The sequence below is a fragment of the Vipera berus genome (genome assembly GCF_964194415.1).
Source record: "Vipera berus genome assembly, chromosome: 1".
NCBI classification, from domain to species: domain Eukaryota; kingdom Metazoa; phylum Chordata; class Lepidosauria; order Squamata; family Viperidae; genus Vipera; species Vipera berus.
The window spans coordinates 79,642,676-79,667,284 of record NC_138202.1 but is presented as its reverse complement, the minus strand read 5'-3'; the positions used below and the strand labels follow the sequence as shown (position 1 = coordinate 79,667,284).

The following is a 24,609-nucleotide window of genomic DNA, read 5'->3' as shown; positions in this document are numbered from 1 at the left end:
TGCAGCAGTCTAACCGGGAGGTCACGAGCACATGAGTGACTGTGCGTAGGGCATCTCGGTCCAGATAGGGCTGCAACTGGCGCACCAGGCGGACCTGGGCAAAAGCCCCCCTGGTCACGGCTCCTATATGATCTTCCAAACTGAGCCGTGAGTCCAGGAGGACACCCAAGTTGCGAGCCCTATAACGGGGGGGGGTAACACCTCACTCCCCATAGTTAACGATGGACAAACTGGTTCATCTGAGATGCCGGTATGTACAGCCACTCAGTCTTGGCGGGATTGAGTCGAAGCCTGTTTCTCCCCATCCAAACCTGGACCGCCTCTAGGCAATGGGACATCATTTGTTAGCTGTTTTGTTTTAGAATTGCTTTGGTTTTTGTTTTATCTCCAAAATTGAAGTACCTGCTCAGTACGGTGCTCAGATTTTTCTTTCATTTCCTTTATCTTCTTAGTTGGGACCGAGGCACCAATCATCTCTTATTCAATATGCTGCCTGGAGGGCCACCTGACTATAACACAGCGTTAGATGTTCCAAGGGACAGGTAGGTAATTTTCACTGTTATTTGTGTCTTTTTTTTAAGCGGTTAGGCGGCTTATAGAAAGTTAGGTAAAGAATTGGAAGACCATGCGCCCCTGCTTGCCTTGGGGTATTCCATAAACGAGATCACTTTTCCGCTTGATTTTTTGATCCTTTATCATTTCTAGACGAAAAAAACAGACATGGTGTGCCCCTTGATGTATCTCTGCTGTTTCTAAAAACATTGCTCTACAAAGATTTAAAGTATTTGTCCCAATGTACTGATGTTCCAAAGGCATATTCTTATTGAAGATGAAAAATAAAACCTTTCAAAACCTAAAGCCCCCTAGATAGGAGCCAGGGGGATGTGCCAAACTACCCTCAGTATGTCATTATGTTTGTATAGATAATACGTGACTGGGTGCCGTTCTCAGTTGAAAGTGATGGAAGTTGATTGAAGTGATGTACGTTGCCTTTAAATTCTAGTGTGTATATCAAAGTGTATTTCAAAGGGAATGTGATACTTGCATTGTTTCTGTTAAAACTATATGTGCATTGGTATGGGTAATTAAATAGGTGTTAGAAGTAGAATGTTTATTTTTGTGCAAAAAACTGATCAGTGGACATATGTTTCTTGTAATTAACTTAAATGTAAAAACTGAAAAATGAACTAATGAAAAAAATCAAACCCTATGTATAGATGGACCATGGCTAGCCTGCAGAGGGCAGTCACGTACTATTGCTTTCCAGTCTTAAGTTCATTGTTTTGCAGTCTTAAGGAATTTTATGTGTTTCTTCTCAAAACCCCATCCAGTCCTCCTAAAAACAATCGAAGGCATTAATAAAAAAAATGTAGGCCAAAAGTTTGTGATGCGTTTATTTGTCTTCAAGTATAGGTAGCCAAGCCTTTCTAGCAAGCTTGTGATCAGGGGATAATGGACATATACTGTATGTCTTGTCTTGTTTGTCTTCTGTTTTTGTTAAAATGGCACCTACAAAATTTATATAAATAAAAGCACAACTTTCCTCTCCTTCATCCCAAATATACTTGTCCAAAGGTTTGTGGTTTCTTTTTCTTTTTTTTAACAAATGTTGAGAATACAAATGAGTTGATAGGGGGAGGAATCTTTTACCCTTCTCGGTTCTCTCAGAAGAAGTGTTACATTTGATGCCACACACAACTAATAAATTGTAAGTCTGTTTTCTCAGAATGTGAAATCTTTTAAAATACCATATAAGAGCTGAAGCTGGTGAGGTGGAAATCAACAGTTATCAGGCCAGATGGAATTGTTATATAAACATTGAGTAAATATCTCCCACTGCTCAGAGCATGAAGAAAGAATCCAAATTACCACTTATCTGTAAAAAGTAGTATTTTGGTTTTAGAACAGACTTATATATAACAGAATTTTGGTATATTGCAGTATACCAAAAATTTGCAGTAGGTTGATTTTCCTCCCATATACATGTCTTCTGTCTTGCTAGCAGTGAAGAAACTACTTAACCATGTTGGTTTTGTGAAGAGACTGTTATAAGAAACTTTTTGAATGAGGAATTGAGTGTCTGAAGAATTGAAATTTATAGCCATGCCTCACATTTATAAATCATGAATTTATATAAATTTAAAATCTATGTCAAAATCCTACATTGTGGCAACTAGATTTATGAATTGTGTAAGTTGCTTAGAATTTCTAAAGTTGTAGTAAAAATTATTAGTCAATGGTTGTAATAAAACAATCATAATGTGATCATACTAATTAACAATATAACTGCCTTATGTGGAGTGACTGAAGCTTCCAAAAGATTAATTTATAGTAGACACACACACACACACACACACACACACACACACACACACACACACACATATATATATGTTTTCTGAGGTTTTCGCGGGTGTTTGTATGTAGATCTTTGGTCATTCGGGTTTTTCCCCACGTAGAATTGAAGGTATAAGAGCAACGTTTTGACGAAATCTCACCCATCGTCCTCAGGCTGGTGGCTTCAGCTTCGTTCTTCTGGGAGAAGAACAAAGCTGAAGCCACCAGCCTGAGGATGACGGATGAGATTTCGTCGAAACGTTGCTCTTATACCTTCAATTCTACGTGGGAAAAAACCCGAATGACCAAAGATCTACATATATATATATATACATACATACATACATACATACATACATACATACATACATACACACACACACACACACACATATAACACATTGTGGTAATCCAACTTAGAAATCGCCAAAGGATTGCAAGATTACTTGTGTCCCATAAATTCATACTTATTGGCTCAGTCTAAGCTATAAAAGAGACTTTGAGCCAGGTATGATACAAGGATAGTCTCAGACAATATTCTTGATTCTGAGAGTGGCGATAGTAGTAAAATTGGCAACCTGAGTGCCCTCCATATATTTTGGATTTCAACTCCCATAAGCCCTAACTTGTCAGAATATTGGAGGAGCACATGTGAAAGATATTAGCCCACATATTCACTTACTTAGACCAATGAATTATCCACATTGTTGATATTTTGTCTGCATTTAACATCCCTATTATTGCCATCTTGTCTGTATTTGGTGTCAGTTAATTAGTCTTCCTTGTTTCTTGTTTCTTTTTATTCTGCTTTTATAAATCTTCGTAAATTAGGTTTCCATACATTGATGTTCATATAATACTCTGGTTTGTCTTCAGATCGTATAAATCTTTCACCTTGTTTCTGTAACCCTGCCCTTGTACTGGTTCAATGTGTACATTGCTTGAACTATCCAGAGGATGTTGGCAGAGAATTCTGACAGTTGAAGTTCGCACATCTTAAAATTGCTGAAGTTGGGAAATGCTGATGTAGAGGGAAGAAATGAACGCATATTAGTCCACCCTCCCTAAGATGAATGGGAATGTTGATGTCTGAAACATATGGTAGCCTGTAGCATGCTGGGGAGAAATGATCATTTCAAAGCAGCCTTTTCTGGAACTGTCCAAATATGTAGGAAAGAGAGTATTGCATTTTAGCATGTACTCAGAAGTATCCTGGAACTATTAATATTTTTATTTGTTTGTTTGTATCCTACCTTATTATTTTATTATATTTTAAATTGAAAGCTGCTGAAATCTCATAAAGAATTAGTAGATTCATTCCCCTTTTCTTTCCTGACATAAGTTATCTTATTAAGAAAATATAGTGATAGCGCTGTATTGTAATAGATGGTGAAGGCAGATTTCATATCCATTTTGGGGGACTCTTTATTTACCAGTCTGTGTTTAGTATTCTGAATTTAAGACAAAGAAAGTGAAATCCACTTCTAGTTCAATTCTTAGGCACTATTCATATGAATATATTAGTCCATTTACTAAATCTTTTTTGTAATAGAAAAGATAATTTTAAAAACAATGGATAATGAAAAATAATGCAATTATTAAAAAAAATCTCTATTTATTAAATTCTTTTTTATTAATCTAGCATACATTTCGATTCTGGATGTATCTAGTGCGGGGTGGAATTTGATGTTGCAAGAAGTCAGGTTATTTTCTTTCTTGAAAAGGACAATTAAAATATTTGCAAATTGGAAGTTTGCTGTCTTTTCACGCTCATTTACAGGCAGTCCTCGAATTACAATTGAGCCCAAAATTTCTGTTGTTAAGCAAGACAATTGTTAAGTGGCTTTTGCCCCATTTTACGACCTTTCTTGCCACAGCTGCTATGTGAATCACTACAGTTGTTTCAATTAGTAACATGGCTGTTAAGTGAATCTGGCTTCCCCACTGATTTTGCTCATTAGAAGGTTGCAAATAATAATAATAATAATTTTATTTGTATACCGCCCTTCTCCCGAAGGACTCAGGGCGGTGAACAGGGCAATAAATACTAAAATGCAAAGATACAAAAATTAAGAAAAGATTAAACATAATGCCCAATACAAAACAACAATAAATACAGTACATTAAAAGCAATAATAAAACCCAAACCCATCAGGCCAGGCCGGCTTGTTCAAACAAGTAGGTCTTTAGATCACGCCGGAAGGAGCGAAGGTCGGGCGCCATCCGGAGCTCAACCGGTAAGCGGTTCCACAAATCCGGCGCACCCACAGAGAACGCCCTCCCCCTGGGCGTCACCAGTCGGCACTCTCTGACCAGTGGCACCCTGAGGAGGCCCTCTCTGTGGGAGCTCACTGGGCGGAGGGAAGTTGATGCCGGCCGCAGGTGCTCCCTAAGGTATTCCGGACCCATGCCATGTAGGGCTTTAAAGGTCATTACCAGCACCTTGAATCTGGTGATCACATGACCCCAGGACACTACAATTGCCATAAATATTGCCAAGCGTCTCAATATTGATTATGTGACCATTGGGATGCTGCAATTGTTGTAAGTGTGAAAAACTATCAGAAGTCCCTTTTTTCAATAACGTCATAACTTCGAACCATCACCAAACTGTTATACGTTGAGGACTACCTGTATTAAACTACTAATATAAAGCGCTTTTCATTTAACTACCATTCACAGCAGTTGAAAGAGATAGAAAATGTTCTGTTACACAGGTACCTGAATCTGGCTTAAGTTTTAGATACGTTGTCTTTTGTTGTATACTTATTGTCTTTCAATCAGTATGTTTCTGCTCTAAAATTTATCTTCTCTGATTATCTAAATCCTTTGAATGAATGAAAAAACACACACACGGGAATCTAGTATTTTCTTTCTGTCGTCCTCAGAGCTTTGTTGGCAGGAGGTGGTTTTTCTACATGGACCTATCGGCAAGGATATGATGTCAGCATTCCAGTTTATAGTCCCCTGTCTGCAGAAGTACAACTGCTAAATAAAGGACAAGGGTAAGCTAATGTGGTACAGTTAATTGTGCTTTTGCTAACAGTGGTAAGAAATTCAGCCAGTCAGATCAGAATTTGGTTAAAGTCTCTTAATATTGGTACTCCTCCATTCATTCAGACCTGGACAACTGAAATATTCAATATATCCCAGACTTCTTAAATATTATGTCAGAATGATTGACTGTGTAAGCTCTGGATTCTCTACCTTGCTATATTTTGAAAATGGGAACAATATTTGCCCTTCATTCATTTTCCATGAATTGTCCAGGATAATATATAACCATTTGATTGGTTCATCAACAAATTCCTATCGCTGTTCAGCTGATTCTGGAGATTTAAGCTCATTCAAAATAAATATATATTTCTTGAAACAGGTTCTATCAATCTCATGCTTCAATTTTTTTTTCTTCATAATTGTTGTGTACATCCTATTATTGGAGAAAACTGTGTCAAATAGGACTTGATTTTTTCTATTAACATTTTGCATTGAGTAAGTAGAATATAGACGCTTTTAACTTCATTTTGTTTTGACAGAAACTGTGGGTGATCCATCACTAGAGGCTTTTAAGAAGAGACTGGATAGCTCATTTGTCTGGAATGGTATAGGGCAGAGGTGTCAAACTGCCAGCCTGCAGGCTGGATGCATCATAGAAAAACCGCGCCCACCCTGTTGCCGGCAATGGCAAAAAAGTCGTGATACGTCATGACACGTCACATGACGTGAGTTTGACATCCCTGGTATAGGGTCTCCTGCTTGAGCAGGGGGTTGGACTAGAACACAGGTCTGCAACCCGCGGCTCCGGAGCCGCATGTGGCTCTTTCGGCCTTCTCCTGCGGCTCCCAGTCCTCTGCCATGTGCAGTCCAAAAAAAAAAAAGTGGGACTAAAAAAGTTCAACCAATCAATTCAAATATGCAGGGTAGGTGCATATCTCACCTTGGCTCCACTCTTCAGTCAAACCCTGTTCTGCACATGCGTGCATGTATGCGCATGTGCACACAATTTTTGCGGCTCCCAGTTTTTCCTTTTGTGAGGGAACCGGTTCTGAGTGGCTCTTTCACTGTTTCAGGTTGCTGACCCCTGGACTAGAAGAATTCCAGGATCACTTCCAGCCCTGTTATTCTGTTACTTGACATAACCAAGGAAGCCTTTATTTTTAAAATCTTTTGCCAAGTCTTGAATCTCAGGTCTTGGGTCATTCTGAGTATTAACATTTCTGACTATCTTTTCAATTCCAAACTCTTGTGTTTTTTACCTTGGAAAATTGTTTTTCTTTCCATTTCCTGGCTATGTTCTTGTTTGTTTTCAGATCTTTGTTATACTATTGGAGCATCCTCACCACTTTTTTTTTGGTGTTTTCTCTCTCCCTCCAGTGCGATTATTTATAACTACTTTTTAATATCTTCTTTTTAAGACCTTTCCTTGTTATCTCTATTTTATTTTTTATTTTTGCAAGATTAAATGTCTAGAATAAAAACCCTTAACCTGATAGGCAAAAAGAAAACATCTTAACTCCTGCTTCTATCCAATCCTACTTACCATTGTTTATTAAAGTCTATTTTTAAAAGTTAATTATATGTTTTTGACTATACGTGGCTTTACTTTACTTTAAAATCAATAGCTCCAGTATTACGTGATCACTTTTCATTAATATTCTTGTTATTTTCATTTCATTGACTAAATCTTTCCTATAGGATAGTATCAAGAAGAGCTCATTTTCTCATTGCTTATTCTTCTGTTTTTTGAAGAATAAATTGAATTTAAAGGACAATGTATGAGAATTTGTCTTAATATCCTAAAGTTCCCCTCATTGCTATTTTATATATATTTAAAACATTTGCCATTTTCTTTTTAAAATGTCATTGGTTAGTACATAATAGAAGATACCATAAATAGTCCTTCTGTTGTTTATTTCTTCACTTATTTTATGATCTGCTTGCATGATTGGGTTTTAGTCTTTAGAAGGTATACTTCAGAACCAGAAACTTCCTTATCAAACATGAGAACTGTTAGGAATGCTTCATGTTTATTGTTATATGACATTCAGTTCCTCTTCCTTGTTGTCCCTTACGTTTATATCTAAACTATTCATCTTGACCATGCTCTTGTTGATCATCCCAAATTCTCTATCTTTGTTTTCTTTACAGATTTAACAGAAAGTTGGTTAAAACTTCTTTTAAATAACTTCCACGTTCATATTATAAAGCAGAATAGAATTCTGTAAAGTGAAATGTTATGTTCATGTGTATGAGGTGCATTCATAATTTGTATGAATAAAAATTCATAAAATGTCACAGAAGATTGGTTAAAGTTTCTTTTAAATAGCTTCTACGTTCATATTATAAAGCAGAGTAGAATTCTATAAAATGAAATATATTTATATTTTTGAGCTGTATTCATGATAACTTTGACCTTGTAAAACGTTTTAAGAAATGTTTCAACTTTGATTGTATTAACAATCAAAATATGCAGTCTAAGTTCATGTTTAAAATCTTGTTTTAATTGATTTTTTTTAAAAAAAACATTTGTCTACTTGCAGTTCACTTGTTTGTGCCTTTGAGTCAGTTTTCTTGGCAAGGTTTTTCAGAACTGGTTTGTTACTGCCTTCCTTCTAGGACTGAGAGAGTGACCAGTCCAAGCTCATGTAGCTGAATTCATGCCCAAGGCAAGATAAGAAGTCAGTGTCTCCCATTTTGTAGCCTGGATGCCTTAAGCACTACACCAAACTGGCTCTCTTAGTTTATTTATTTTTAATCTATTTATTATTTCAATTTACATGGCCACCTGTCTTAAATTCATGACTTGGCAGCTTAAACAGTTAAACATAAGAACATACACATAATCAGCAGCTGAGGTAAAAACAGAACAACCAACAACAAATCACCATAGCCATCCATCGACTGTCACCCATATATATATAAATCAGAGTAGTTTAGAAATGTTAAGATGTAAATTTAAATTTTTTACATTTTACATAAATTATTTTCATTTTCATACAGCCCTGCAGAGTTTAATTCCATTGAGGCTATTCCAGTTATTCTTCACACTATTGTACAACTTCTACGGCTATCTACCTTTGATGAAGCCCTGTGAAAGAGGCATAATAAATAACAAGTAGCGAGTGAGGTATTATAGATGAAGAACATGAAGAACCAGTGGAACAACCTGCCTCCAGAAGTGGTGAATGCTCCAACACTGGAAGTTTTTAAGAAAAGACTGGCCAGCCACTTGTCTGAAATGGTATAGGGTTTCCTGCCTGAGCAGGGGGTTGGACTAGATGACCTCCAAGGTCCCTTCCAACTTATTATTATTATTATAACATTGCTGGCTTTTAGTTCTATTTCTTTAAGTGTAAAAATTCAGCATAGATTTCACTGCTATTCAGTAGGATTTTTTAATCTGAAAAATAGACTCTGAAAGCAAGAATATCTGGCTTCCCTTCTACTTGTAGCTACAAACTCTTGAGTGGTTCAGCTTTTTATTGGAACCTGAGCTTTATCTTTTATTCAGGGCAGGTTTGAAAGATTATTTTGAAGGAGTGATTTCAATCATATCAGTAATACTAGTTAGTTAATACTATTCAGCAAGATCAATATTTAGTTAATACTATTCAGCATTATCAATATTTCACTCATGTTTGTTCCTTCATATTTTAACTGTTATTTGTTCTGGAAATTTATGAGTTCAGTTTTATTTTTATTACAAATTGTGACCTTTAAGTGCCAGTAGTTGTGAACCTAATTTACTGATATATTTTACAAGAGTCTGAGTAACAAGGCAGTGGCATTTAACAGTACAATAAAAAATATTTGCCTGCAGGTGACTTATAAAGTTGTAAGTTTAAGTAATATACAGCTATTAAAAAAGATAATAGAATAGAAAATACTTAATATCTTGCCCCATTGTCATAGACAAATGATTGCTATATGGAAAACTGATCTGGCTTAAATTAAACCAGTTTCATATGCCTAGAGGGAAGAATAGATATTTTTTCTAGGCTCACCTGTCTTCTTTTGAGAATATAAAGCAGATATCTACTAATGTGTTTATGAAATTTATAAATCATTTCAGTGAGCTAGTTTCTCCAGATGAATCAAAATGCATACCATTAGAATGATATGATCCCAAAGCTGGCAACAAGCTAAACCCCATTATAAGACAAACGTGTGACTGCTGATTGTATTATCAGGTGACAATGCTCCGCAAATTAAATTATGTTGCTTCTAAAGCTATGGTTTCCCATCTGAAAATTGAAGCTTAATTTTTACTGTATTTGTTACTTCCTGTTACTGGTATTGGTTAAATATTAGTAACTCCCTCTAAGTTTGAATTGATATGTATTCATGTTTAATGGTGATGGTACATTTTTAAATGGATTATGTTCAGTGCTTTTTTTGTAAAAGAAAAAGGTGCCGGAACTCACACGTCATGCAACCCGCCTTGCCTATCCTATAAGGTTCCATCCAAAAAAGGTGCCGGAACTCCGTTCTGAGCGTTCTATGACAAAAAAAGCCCTGATTATGTTTATAAATCGCATGTGCCACCTACATTTTTGTTTAAAAAATTACCTGATTAAAGGCTAGTTTTTAGTTTTTGGAATGGAAATATTGCTGAACAAAACTGGGGTAGTTCAGATATAACCAGGAAGATAACTTCCATCTTCTGTTGCCCATGTAATATTTACAAGATGGTATTTAACTAAAAGAAAAAATAATAAAAGAGTTTAAGACAAAGCATAAAAAGCCAGGGCTAATATGATGCATGTTATGTTAGTGCTTTCAAAACCACTTCTAAATACAATCTTTACTGTATTGTACTGTATCTTTACTGGAGAATGTTCTATTTATTTGAATATACAGTAGCTAATTTTCAAAAAATGGTGCAACCATATATTGTGTTTCAGTGCATCCTTGAAAATAATTTTAATTGAATCAATTGGGAATGACACCAGTATATTCAGAGGATGACATAGTTTGCCTACAGTCCACCATATTTATTCATGATTCATTTATGTTAGTGGCTCACATTGTGTTCAGCATGAAGGTCAAATGTATGTATTTTTTACTGCCCTGTCTACTGCATTCAGGTTGTTTAATAATGTAGCCGCCCTGAGTCTTCGGAGAAGAGCGAGATATAAATGGAATTAAAATAAAATAAATAAATAATTGGGTTGATACATAATTTTTTCCAACTATCATATTGTTAGTTCACCAAAAACCAAAGGAGAACAAATATTTAAGACTATGTTTGTGTAGTAATAGAAATAGCAATAGCACTTAGACTTATATACTGCTTCAGGGTGCTTTACAGCCCTGTTTACAGAGTTAACATTTATTTATTTATTTATTTATTTATTTATTTATTTATTTATTTATTTATTTATTTATTTATTTATTTATTTATTTATTATTTTAATTCCATTTATATCCCGCCCTTCTCCGAAGACTCAGGGCGGCTTACAAGCTTAGCAGTAGCCTTCATTCTATGTATATGCCTGCTTATTAGGGCTTTCACACACACCCCAAGCGGCATTATTACAAAGTCAGCTTATTGCCCCCAACAATCTGGCTCCTCATTTTACCTACCTCGGAAGGATGGAAGGCTGAGTCAACCTTGAGCCTGGTGGGATGCGAACCTGCACTAATTGCAGGCAGCTGGTGTTACTTAAGGAGACATTAGCCCACTGCTCCACCAAGGCTCTATAAAGGTTCACGTGCCAAATATTTCCTCTAGCAATCTGGGTCCTTATTTTATTGACCTTGGAAGGATGGAAGGCTGAGTTAACTTTGAGCCTGTCATGTTTGAACTGCTGGCAGTCGGCAGAATGAGCCTGCAATACTGCATTCTAACCACTGTGCTCAAGTCCTTGGCAGCATAAAGAGTAGTGTATTTTCAATCACCTAATGAACACAATGCTAAAGATATATGGTTCCAACTGTGTGTGTTCTTCAGTCTCCGCAGGTATTTTCTCCTCTCCTCTCAAATTGCTCTTCATCCTGAATACCGTTCAGAACTGGAGGCTCTTCAAGCAGAGAATACAGAATCTGTGTTAATCTTGGACAAGTGTACCAACCTTTCAGAGGGAATTCCATTTATTCGAAAGCGTTGCCATAAAAACCTGATCTTTGATTACCCTCAGATCCTTCAGGTAATGCTGCGTTTTGCTCCTATCATTTCTTGTTGGTTACAAGAGAGTATGGTTTATTTTAAAAAAAATATGAGGGGTTCTGTAGATAAATATCTGAAGCATAAGATTTCTTATACAACCTTTCACTGATTATATATGGTGAATTTGGTGCACTGTTATCCTTCTAGGAGTGTAAAAGTTTTATTGGAGAACAGAAATAGTTAAGGAGTCTGGCAGAAAATAGAATTGACAGGATCCTTCCAACCTAGTCTTTGCATCACTTTTGATATTCTTCTGAGGGATTCCAGCTATCTTCCAAAGAGAGAAAAGAAAGATTACTGAACTTCTCCCAACTACAAAAAGCAAACACTCAATTATTTTATGTCAGATCCTGAACTTCCATGAGTCATGTGAATGAGTCATGAGCAGAACTTTTTTTTTCATGAAAGGTCTGGATCTGAGTAATTTAAATATTGAGTGTTTGTTTTTGTACCTTCACCTTAGTTTTTGACCCCAGAGGTTGCTTGGGATTTTCCATTGCCTTCTTCCTAGGGCTGACTGGCTTTATGCCCAGAGTGAGATTATGCCTGATTCTTAATCTCTATACCAAACTACCTTTCTTATGTTTTCAACATTGCAGCCCTGACTGAGACGCTAGTATTTATGTGTTTAAAAATGCACATTTATAAGCATCTTATGAACCTTTTAAAATAGTGTATGTTTAATGCAGGAAACTCTGGTGTACACGTTTGCCACATAGGTATGGGGCTTCTTTAATCTTTATGGTGAGATAGGAGCACTGGAGAGACAAATGGTGTCACTTGAAGAGACTGAAATAATTCTGGAAAAGGATTGTTGGGGTATTAGTTTAGCATTTCAAAGTTGTAATTAACGTTTTTCATAATATGAAGAAGGAAAACTCTGTTTGTATGTGATATATATAATCATGAAATCCAAAACATGATGGTGAATAAGCCAGGCATTAGTTTTAATTTAATAAGATAATAGAAAAATAATTATGACTATTTTGTGATTTTTTTTGTCCACAGGAAGCCACATTCTGTATTGTTTTGCGGGGAGCACGTTTAGGACAAGCTGTTTTGAGCGATGCTCTTCAGGCTGGTTGCATCCCTGTTGTCATAGCAGATTCTTATGTTCTTCCTTTCTCTGAGGTTTTGGACTGGAAGAGGTACATACATACGTTTTTCTCTTTGTTGCTTGACATTCTGGACTACAAGAGGTTCATTCTGTTATTGCTGTGTGGCTAGTTTGGAGACTGCATGGCTCAGAAAAATATAGATTGAATCCATTTGTCTTGTATAGATAGGTAGGTAGATAGTAGATAGATAGATAGTAGATAGATTATATTATATTATATTAGATGATAGATTAGATAGATAGATAGATAGATAGATAGATAGATAGATAGATAGATAGATAGATAGATGATAGATAGATAACCATTTTTTACAGTGGGCATATTGGCACACATTTCATTAAAAATGAAATTCTGTTGCCTGCTCTCAAAGGTGTACACATACATAACACGCATATAAACATGCTATATACAACATATGTATATAATATATACACACTTACATATAAATACATATAGATATTAATTACTGTCCATCTGGACTACAAAGCGGAAGGAAGAAGCTTTAGAGTTCACAAGGTTAATACGGTATAGAACAAAACTGCGACTGAATCTGGATGTTCTGCTTTGGATACCATGAAGCCTCCTCCCAGAAGATAACAAGGAAAACTGGTCGTGAAGAGGATGTGTAGTGTCCCAGACAATCTTCCGAACCCTGCTCAAGCAACGCTTCTGTGCTATGTCCTGGATGGAAGGGAGGGAACTGCCAATAATCTTTTTTGCCATCGTTGCCACTCTCTGCACTGCCTTCCTGTCTGAAGCAGTGATGCTTCCAAACCAGACTGTGATGCTGTATGACAGGATGTGCTCAATCATTCCTCTGTAGAAAGTGGTCAGGACAGGAGAGGGAAGATGTGCTTTTCTCATGCGACACAGAAAATGCAGGTGTTGCTGTGCCCAGTTCACCAGTGTCTCGCTGTTGAGTGACCAAGCCAGCCTTATTTCCAAGATATACAAGAATAGTCAGCTGTAGTGGGTTGAGTGTAGTGATTTGAGCGGTCAGGCACTTTTTGATAAAGTTGTGATTTATTTAGATCACATATTGCTCAACCCACAGCATAACCAACACCAGCTATGAAAAGGGTTGCACTACCACAGAAAGAGCTGACAGTCTACAACTAAACAACATCACTGTAGCCCAAACCAACTAAAACCCTCCAAAAGATTTTAAGTAAACCAAAAGATCAAGTAGCTCAAGAAGAAAAAAACAGGAGTCATCTACAACATACAGTATAAAGACTTAACAGCTCCTATGTAGGACAGATCGGCAAAAGATTAGCAGAGGCATCCATGAACACCAACTAGCAATCAGAAGGCAGGATGAAAGCTTCGTAATCTCACAACACGTGGACAGACTCAACCATAGTTTCAGCTGGGAAACTAAGCATCCTAGACTAAGCTAAATCCACAAATGCTAGGGAATTCCTGGAAGTTCATTTTCCTGTGGTTAAGAGATGCATGAAAACAAAATGTAATGTTAAACAGAAGAAATCATCGATAGTATAGTAGAAGAAAGAAAGTTACATTTTTTGATTTCTCCGTTATACCATCCAGATACCGAAGACTAATTTTCATCAACATTGTAGTCAAACAAAGAAAATGTTGTATTCTAGACTTTCTCCTTTGTTATATTAAGCAGGTACAAAAAACACTAGGGTTGTGCATGAAATAGAAAATGTTTTGACATTCAAAACAAATACATTCTGTACCAGAAGTTCTGCCAAACTTCTGGAACAGCTATATTACAGCAGGAAAAAAAAATCCAAATTATGGGTTTCAGCCAATATAAAATTTACAAGGATGACATGTGCCAGCCTTGCTCTGCTCACTCCATAAAACAATAATAATGATTTTATGGTGGGTACATGCCACCCCTCCATTATTACCTCTTCTCAACAGTTTTCACTGCGTTCCTTCTCTTCCCAGTGACCTCACATTCTTTTCTCATCTTAACTGCTATTGCTACTGATGTCCTTGGCTTTTACCTGCTCCTGTCAGAAAACTATTCAGAATAACCATGGCCCTGCTTGTATCTAGAACAAAACAATCTAGTTTTGCTCCATATCCTGTTCTACATTCAGATTAGATATGCGTGTTTTAGCTCAGACACAAACTCCCTGAAATAACTCTTCCATCATAAAAGTACATTGCACATCCATAAAAATCTCTAATGTTGAGGGAACCCTGACAGAGTGTGTGCTTTGCCATAATAAACATGGTCAAATCAGTCTCATTTTCTAAATTTGGGGTATTGTCGCCATGAGGATTATTATATTTATGCATTTTTGTAAACTGCTTTGTCCTTACTGAGGCAAGCTTCTCTGTCAGATGTTACCGATACACTGCATTTTCAAGCATAGACAAAATTCTTCCTTATTTTAATAATTTTATGTACTATTTAAAAATAAGTACTAGGAAATATGTCGTCTTTTTATTAAAAAATCTCTAGTTTTTCTAGATAAAACTTTTTTTTTATCCTTTCCTCCCTTTTTTCATTTTTTGGGGTGGGCCTTCAGATCTTTGCTTTTATCAATTGAGCTGTGTGAAAAGTAACTTTCTCATTTCTGTTAGTTAATTAACTACGTGGATCTTCTATTGGAATCTCTCCGTTCAGTACAAACACTTCTGTGGAGGAATTTGATTCAAGTCACTTCAATAAATGAAAGAAAGTAGATTTTGCCAATTCTCCCCTACCCCTGCACTTTTTAAAGTTGAAATTCAAGACTCTTTTTGTTGTATCAGCTGCAACTCTACTGAATTCTCCAATAGATCAGTGTTTCTCAAGCAACTTTAAGGTTGCATAGTGAATTCTGGGAGTTGAAGTTCATCCATCTTAAAATTGCCGGCTTGAGAAACACTGCTGTAAATGAAAGGAACCCTTTCATTCAGAAGAGAACATGTCTGGATCTAAACCAGAGGCCCCCAACATTTTGGGCACCAGGGACCGGTTCCATGGAGAAAGGTTTTTCCGTGAACTGGAGAGTACGTGGTTTTGTGTGCTGCCTGCATCCCACAGATGGGGCTTTACTTGTTTGTGCAGACTGGTTGCACACGGACTGGGGGTTGGGGACCCCTCTAGACCATTCTTAATTACTATGACATTATGACCCTGTGTTGGCTTAGTTTTTCAAAGTGTTTCCTCTTTTTCTTTTCCTATTTCTACATTTAGAGCTTCAGTGGTGATACCTGAGGAGAAGATGCCTGAGCTGTACAATATCCTACAGAGCATACCCCAGCGGCAGATTGAAGAGATGCAGAGACAGGTAGAATTGATATTCATTAATATGCAGAAATAGGTATAATATAAATGGTTGTTTTGCTGTGAGTCAAATGTGTGCATATATGTTGGATAACTTTATACAGGGTAAATGTTAAAATGTTTTGCACGTTTCTAAATGTTAGCAGTTTGTTCAAAGGAGGTGGACTGCATTCCCGATTTGTAAATTACGCAACATAGGTACACGGAGATTACAGAAACATATTCTGTACTGCTTTTATAAAATGAAATGAACGATATGAAATGATAAATGAATTAGAATAAATAAAAACATTTGATTACCGCATGATTTTTCACACTTTCATTAAAGTTAGGACTGTCAATGTATTTATATGTTTATTTCATGTATTCATTAAATGTATGCACTGCCTTCCATTCAGGCATTGAAAACAGCATACATAGACCTTTCTTCTCTAATGTTATTTTTGGCCTATCTATGCAAATTACCCCATTTGTCCAGGTCAGAGAACATTACAAAATAATATGTCAATAGTGTTTTTAATTTGATTGTTGTTTAGCTTGAATAATGATGGTGATTTTTAAGGGACTTTGTTTCTTTGTTTTTGTATTTAGGAGTCTAGAATTATAGTGGTAGGACCTGACTTAAACTGTTTGTACTATGAGAAAAACATATTGGGCATCCAGTTAGTGCTTAGATGACAGATCTTTAAAAAAATATCAGGGCTATAGAGTAGTTGGAAAATGTGAAGCTAAGATCTAGAAAGAAAACAACAGGAATTCTTTTCCATATTATTGTCAAGAAAACTACATGGATATATGCTGATAAAGTCACTAGGAGTCAAACTTTGAGACTTTGGTCACATTGCTTCCCTCTGCTCCTCTCTTGCAAATTATTATATTTTTATCCTTTTAAAAAAATAACTCAGGAGGCAAACATACCTAACATTCTTGCCTCCTATTTCCTTCACAACAAACCTGTGAGCTGGGTTGGATTGAGAGAGACTGACTAGTCCAAGGTTGCCCAGCTGACCTTTATGCCTAAGGCAGGAATAGAACTCAAGTCTCCTGGTTTCTAGACCAGCACCTTAACCACTACACCAAACTGACTCTCCATGGATTCCTCTGAGAAAGAATGATAGCATAGACACTTAAATCAATGTTGGTCTGTATATTAAGCAATTTGAATCTTGTCCTGCTGAAGATTATTTTACATACTTTATAGATTATGTAAAACAGACTGTGGCTTTGTTAGCATAGTAAATGAATGTATAAAGGATTAAATAAATAAATGACATGCCCTTTATAACACTTCACAGATGCTTTTAACAAGGTGATAGACGCCCATATTCTGCATTACAAAATGGAAGCCAGCATTTTAACGTGCAGGGAGTCCCAGGTTAAGAATGAGATGCGTTCCTAAGTCTGTCTTTAAGTTGAAACTTTATTAAGTTGTAACTTGAACTTATGAATGGGTTGCTTATTATTAATAATGGCAGATGGCATTCTGCTTCTTTTCATTAACTGCTGAAAACAGGCTGTGCATTAAAAACGTTCTGCTTCAGTGTTTCATGAAAACACACAACTTCAGTAGGGAACTAACAAAGCAGGAGGTGAAGTTGCATTATATATAAAAGATCACTACATCTCTACAGAAATCCACAAAACCAAGGATGAAAACCTGCTAGAATCCATATAGATCAATATAAAAGGGGGAAAAACCACATTATTATAGGAATATGCTACAGGCCATCCAACCAAGCAGAAGAAATAGATGAACTTTTTGCTAAACAATTAACAAATGTATGTAGGAAACATACCACAGTAATAATGGGAAACTTTAACCACTCTGATACCAACTGGGAGACAAACTCTGCAGCAAGTGGGAGATCAAACAGATTCCTAACCAACTACAACAACTTTGTTACTCAAAAGGTAGAGGAGGGAACTAGAGGAAAAGCTATTCTGGACCTAATTTTTATTCATAGAGAGGTGATAGAGGGAATTGAAGTTGCTGGAGCTTTGGGCGAAAGTAACCATGTCATATTGGAATTCAATATAATGCAATCACAAGCAATAGAACATATTCCAGCCAGTGTCTTAAACTTCAAAAGAGCTGATTTTAATAACCTCAGAGAGAGTAAGAAAAATTCCGTGGATGAAAATCCTAAAGGGGAAAACAACTCAAGAAGTTTGGGGAACTCTGAAAAATATGATTATAAAAGCTTAGTCCAGCACAATACCACTGAAAAAGTAAAACAAAAAATCCAAGAAGAAACCAGCATGACTGCATAGAGATCTCTCTAATAAACTGAAAGACAAAAAGGACAAGTACAAAAAATGGAAAGAGGGACACATAACTAAGGCAGATATCAGCAGATAGCCCGAATCTGCAAAGATGAAGTCAGGAAAGCAAAGGCTCAGAATGAACAAAGGCTTGTGACAAAAAGTCAAAGATAATAAAAAACATTTCTCTCAACATATAAATAACAAGAAAAAAGTCAAGGAAACAGTAGGTCCACTTAAGAGAAAAGTTGGCTAAGAAGTAACAGGCAGCAGAGAGATAGCAGAACTGCTTTACTCATTCTTTGCATCAGTCTTCACTCAAAAAAAAAGTTCAGCCTACCAAAAAAGTAACTGTAAAACATAGACTAGAAATAAAAATTAAGTAAGCGAAAAATGGTTAGAGAACACTTATCTGATCTTGATGATTATAAATCACCGGGACCTGTTGGATTACATCCCAGAGTTCCAAAGAAATTGGTAGATGTTATCTCAAAACCATTGTACCATATCTTTCAAAAATCCTGGAACACTGGGGAATTACCAAAGGATTGGAAAAGAGCTGATGTGATTCCCATCTTCAAAAAGGGGGGAAAAACAGACCCAGGAAACTATAGACCAATCAGCCAATAATTAATATAATTAAAAGCCAGCATCGATGTGTTAAAAATAGATCATGCCAAGCCAATCTTACTGCATTCTTTGACAAAGTGACTAAATTAGTAGACCAACAAAATATACTTAGACTTCAGCAAGGCATTCAACAAACTAGACCACAACCTACTTCTTGGTAAGCTAGAAAATGCGGGATAGACAACATCACCACCAGATGAAATTGTAACTGGCTGACAAACTGTACTTAATGAGTGATCGTTAATGGCACTACATCTACATGGAGGAAAGCAAGCAGTGGGGTACCACAATGTTCCGTCTTATGCCCAGTACTCTTCAATATCTTCATAAATGACTTAGATGAGGGAATTGAAGGGGAACTCATCAAATTTGCAGATTTATTTTTTATTTTATCACATTTGTATACCGCCCTTTCCCTGAGGACTCAGGGCGGTTTACAGGGAATTAAAAATCAAAACATACAAAAGTTAAAAACCAGTTAAAAAATATTAAATTCACCCTGTACACTTAAAAACCCCAGTTAAAATTTTCTCCTCAGCCTGGGCCCGGGAGCTCAAAGAGCCAGGTCTTCAGGCCCCGGCGGAATGATCGGAGGTCGGGGGCAGTCCTCAGCTCCACCGGCAGCTGGTTCCAGAGGGCAGGCGCTCCCACTGAGAAGGCCCTATCCCTGGGTGTCACCCGCCGGCAATCTCTCACCGGCGGAACCCTGAGCAGACCCTCCCTGTGGGAGCGCACTGGGCGAAGGGCGTTTGATGCCGGCAGCAGGTGTTCCCTCAAATAACCCGGACCCAGGCCATGTAGGGCCTTATAGGTGATAACCAGCACCTTGAATTTCACCCGGAGGGCAACCGGAAGCCAATGCAGCTCGCGGAGTAGAGGTGTTACATGGGAGTATCGGGAAACCCCCATTACAACTCGCGCGGCCGCATTCTGCACCAGTTGAAGCCTCCGAGTGGTCTTCAAGGGCAGCCCCATGTAGAGAGCGTTACAGTAGTCCAAACGGGAGGTCACAAGCGCATGAGTGACTGTGCGTAGGGCGTCTCGGTCCAGATAGGGACGCAACTGGCGCACCAGGCGAACCTGTGCAAAAGCCCCCCTGGTCACGGCTCCTATGTGATCTTCAAAATTGAGCCGTGAATCCAGGAGGACGCCCAAGTTGCGAGCCCTATCAACGGGGGGTAACACCTCACCCCCCATCGTTAGAGGTGGAATAACTTGGTTAACCCGAGACGCCGATATGCACAGCCACTCAGTCTTGGCGGGATTGAGACGAAGCCTGCTTCTCCCCATCCAGACCTGAACCGCCTCCAGGTACCGGGACATCACGGAGAGGGCATCACTGGGTTGGTTCGGGGTGGAAAGAAAAAGTTGGGTATCATCAGCGTACTGGTGATACCCCACCCCAGAACCATGAATGATCTCGCCCAGCGGCTTCATGTAGATGTTGAACAGGAGAGGCGAGAGAACCGACCCCTGAGGAACTCCACAAATGAGAGACCTCGGGGCGGATCTCTGCCCTCCTGTCAACACCGACTGCGAGCGGCCCTGGAGGTAGGAGGAGAACCACCGTAGAACGGTGCCTCCCACTCCCAACCCCCTGAGACGCCGCAGCAGGATACCATGGTCGATGGTATCGAAAGCCGCTGAGAGATCTAATAGGACCAGGACAGAGGAGCAACCCCTGTCCCTAGCCCTCCAGAGATCATTCACCAGCGCGACCAATGCCGTCTCCGTGCTGTGTCCGGGCCTGAAGCCCGATTGGTACGGGTCCAGATAATCAGTTTCCTCCAGGAACAGAGGGAGCTGATGCGCCACCACACTCTCAACAACCTTCACCAAAAAGCGAAGGTTGGAGACTGGACGATAGTTGTTTAAAACAGCCGGGTCCAAAGTAGGCTTCTTGAGGAGGGGTCTCACCACCGCCTCCTTCAAGGCAGCAGGGAAGACACCCTCCTTCAAAGAAGCAGTTATTACTGTATGGAACCAGCCTCGTGTTCCCTCCCGAGCCGCATAAGCTAGCCAGGAGGGGCACGGATCCAACAAACAGGTGGTGGAGCTCAGTCTCCCCATGATCCTGTCCACATCATCAGGGGAAACAGGGTCGAACTCAGTCCAGATAACATGCTCAAGACCGCCTGATTCCTCCACATCAGACTCTGCCCAGAGTCCAGGCCGGTCCGGATCCGAGCGATTTTGTCCGCCAGATGATGACTAAACTCCTCGGCTCGTCCCTGCAAGGGATCCTCTCTCACCTCCTGGTTAAGGAGGGAGCGAGTCACCCTAAACAGGGCGGCCGGGCGATTATCTGCGGACGCGATAAGGGCGGCAAAGTAGTTAGACTTCGCCGTCCTTATCGCCGCAAGATAAGACCTTATAAAGGTTCTTAACTGCAATCGGTCGGATTCGGATCGGCTGGATCTCCAACCGCTCTCTAGACCTCGTCTCCGACGCTTCATCTCCCGGAGCTCCACAGAGAACCATGGGGCCCAGCGGGATCTGCGCCGAGTCAGAGGTCGCATGGGTACAACGCAGTCGAGTGCCCTGGTGGCAGCCGTTTCCCAGGCCTCCACCAGAGCATCGACTGGGCTGTGGGTAAGGGTGATAGGTATCGGCCCAAGCGCCCTCTGGAACCGGTCCGGGTCCATTAGGCGCCTGGGGCGGAACCACCTGGTCGGTTCCGCCGCCCAGCGGCGGGGGATGGCATGACGGAAAACCAGCCTCAGGAGATGATGATCTGACCATGACAGAGGGGTAATGGACGGAGAACCCCCTCCCAGATCATCCAACCACTGTCCAGACAGGAACACCAGGTCGAGAGTATGATCCCCCTCGTGAGTAGGGCCCTCAATAACCTGGGTCAGGCCCATGGCTGTCATGGAAGCCATGAACTCCCGAGCTAACTCCGACGACCCCCCCAGTGATGGCAGGTTGAAGTCACCCAGGACTATAAGCCTGGGGAACTCCACCGCCAACCCTGAGAGGGTGTCGAGCAGCTCAGGTAGGGCTGTTGCCACACAGCTGGGCGCCAGGTATGTGAGCAACAAGCCCAACTGAACCCGAGGACCACATCTCAAGAGGAGGGATTCACTCCCGGCCATCTGGACAATGGTGGCCTCCCGGGGACACAAAGTCTCCCGAATAACCACTGCCACCCCACCACCCCTGCCCTGAGCCCGTGGCTGGTGCAGCACCCGGAAACCTGGCGGGCATAACTCGGTGAGAGGCACCCCTCCCTCCGAACCCAACCAAGTTCCCGTGATGCACGCTAGATCCGCACATTCCTCCTCGATCAGATCACGGATGAGGGGAGCTTTGTTAACTACGGATCTAGCGTTAAAATAGACCAACCTGAGCTCAGGGGCCTGATCACCCTCATCCCCGGGTAAGAGGGTGCTAACCGGAGGGTCGGAGCGCGCCACCGCTCGGAGATAGCGGGGGCGCGATCCCAGATGTTGATATGGCCCTCCGCGCAAACACCTGCTGCCATTCCCTATCGCCGTGGGGATTTGAAGCCCCACCCCCACATTCCCAGAACCAGCAGCCACCTCCCCCGACCCCGTCCCGTCAGGACCTCTAACAGGACCAGACTGAGTGCCGGTTAAAGATTCCCTCCCTACCCCCCCCTCCCTCCCCCTCCCTAACCTCTTAAAATAACCGGCTAAAAATTTTATCAGGGGCCTCTTAGCATGTCTTGACTCGAGGCCCCTATCTAAGCCCAGCCACCTCTCGGAATCCCAGATGACATCAAACTATTTTCCAAAGCACCATAGGGCAGAATAAGAAACAACGGATGGAAACTAATCAAGGAGAGAAGCAGCCTGGAATTAAGGAGGGGGAAAAAAAGATCACTGGAGGTTTTTAAGAAGAGCCTGAACAGCCATATGTGTGAAATGGTATAAGGTCTCCTCCGTGAGGAGGGGGGTGGAGTAGAAGACCTCCAAGGTCCCTTCCAGCTCTATTCTGATTCTGATAATCAAAGTTCAGAGATAAAGTGTGTTGGAATTTTAAAGCAAGTTTGCTTCTTTTTAGAATGATAATCCAGCATTAGTTTTAAAATGTGAACCTTCTGTTTTGGACTGTAGATCAGTTGAATGTTCAATATTTCTTTGAAAAAACAAAGCCTGGAACTTGTTTTAAAGAACTTTAATGAGGAATCAATCTATCAGTCCTATTCATTTTAAACATAAAAATGTCTAGGGAATGTAATCAAGGTTACAAGGAGGATATTGAAGCGTATGAAATCAAGCATAAATATCAGGAAAACTCATACTGTAATATGAGGGCCAAATTTATGAGGAGGTAATAGTTTTCCTATTCAAGTCACTTGACGTGAGGCAGTCCTGGAAACTAATGTGGACTTGGATTATTTATGAGGTAATTAGATTACTTAAGTCTGTGAGAGAGATCCCACTGAGGTTTTTGTTTTGCTATGAATTTTTGTCAATATGACAAATAGCCAGAAGAGGTCTCTGCTCCCTTGATTCATTATGATTTTCATACTTTTTGCTAGACTCTCTATTTGGGGGTAGGTTAGTTAAATGCTACAATTGTGCTAGAAATGGTTAACTTCTGAGTACTATTGAAAATAGCAAAGAAGAGTTGATCTTAATGTGATCAGGTATCCATGTTATTTAGCACTCTACTTTTTATTATACTATTACGTATTATGCATACCTTACTAGAGTAATGCATAGAATTGTAAATACATATCCTTAAATTTGTAATTATGTTTATAGATACTTCCCTTCCCTGTTTCTTTTCTTTTAGTCTATTGAGGATGCAACATCTGGCAAAAATGTAGGAATGAAATTAGAGCCACATCTGTCAGTGTTCTGAAATCACAGAATTATAGAATTGGAAGGGCTCCAATGGTTCATCTAATCAACCCCCACCCTGTCAATTCCACCATAGGCTATTCCAGACCTGTGTGAGTCTATTTTTTGAGCACTCTTTATAACAATGAGATTCCTCACCTTCCACATGTAACTTATTCTTTTGCTGAACTCTTCTTTTAGTCTGAAACTTTTGTTCAAGTATGTTAAGATATAACAACATAATTTCTTTAATTGTATACTTGGACTATTATTAATGGGTACAAAATTGCAAATGTTGATCTTTGAATCAATTGTTGCTTTTTTTGCAGCATTTCTGCAAATATTCTTGAGTACTGTGTTGTTCAATTAAATCTTTAGTTTAATTTTACATTGCAGGATATATTTACCAGTTGAAGCTGCAAATAAGGATATGTACTTAAAATCTTATTTATATACGTGGGTTTAAAGGGCAAGATTAAATATTGTCCTTCTAAAAATTAATGCTAGGTTTTCTTAAAATATCAGTGGTTTTTACATCCTTTTCCATAACTTAAATATAATATCTCTTTATGTCTAGCTTACCTGGAAATCATTGTATGGGGATGTTTCCTAAATTCTGCAATAATTACCAATATTTGAATTTATGGATGTTCTTGGATCATTACTAATGCATTTTTAGTCTAGTTCAAAATCTCCTTGCAGTATTAATTTAAAAAAATTAAATTCTCATATCTTTGTTGTGCTAATAATACAAAATAGTGGATTTACTGAAATTTGGTTTAATAGACTTCAGATACAATATCACTCCACTATTGCTTAGTAAACTAGAATCCGTTAAATCATGGGTGGGTTTATTGTTGAATATTGATTGAAAACAAAACCTTTTATATTAGTGACCAGTTATGCAGTTGTCTAAGCTGACACAAATTACTTACATTCATTTTTAACAGATTTTGGATTTAACTGATAATCCCTTTCCCTGAATAATCCATTAACTGAAGGTTTTACTGTAATTGAGTCTAT

At 39.0% G+C, this 24,609-nt stretch overlaps 1 protein-coding gene across 8 annotated transcripts in view; it reads left to right on the top strand.

Annotated features, from left to right (window-relative positions):
* EXT2 (exostosin glycosyltransferase 2) overlaps positions 1-24,609 on the top strand; it is a 96,362-nt gene that overhangs the window by 10,556 nt on the left and 61,197 nt on the right. For all 8 annotated transcript variants that reach the window (XR_014024531.1, XR_014024532.1, XR_014024533.1 and 5 more), the window contains exons 3-7: positions 453-542; positions 5,226-5,342; positions 11,291-11,486; positions 12,515-12,654; positions 15,791-15,884. Coding sequence is in view for 1 of the 8 variants with exons in the window: in XM_081313047.1 (XP_081169173.1) it covers positions 453-542; positions 5,226-5,342; positions 11,291-11,486; positions 12,515-12,654; positions 15,791-15,884 (637 nt within the window). In the remaining 7 variants the exon portion in view is untranslated. The remainder of the gene's footprint in view (positions 1-452; positions 543-5,225; positions 5,343-11,290; positions 11,487-12,514; positions 12,655-15,790; positions 15,885-24,609) is intronic.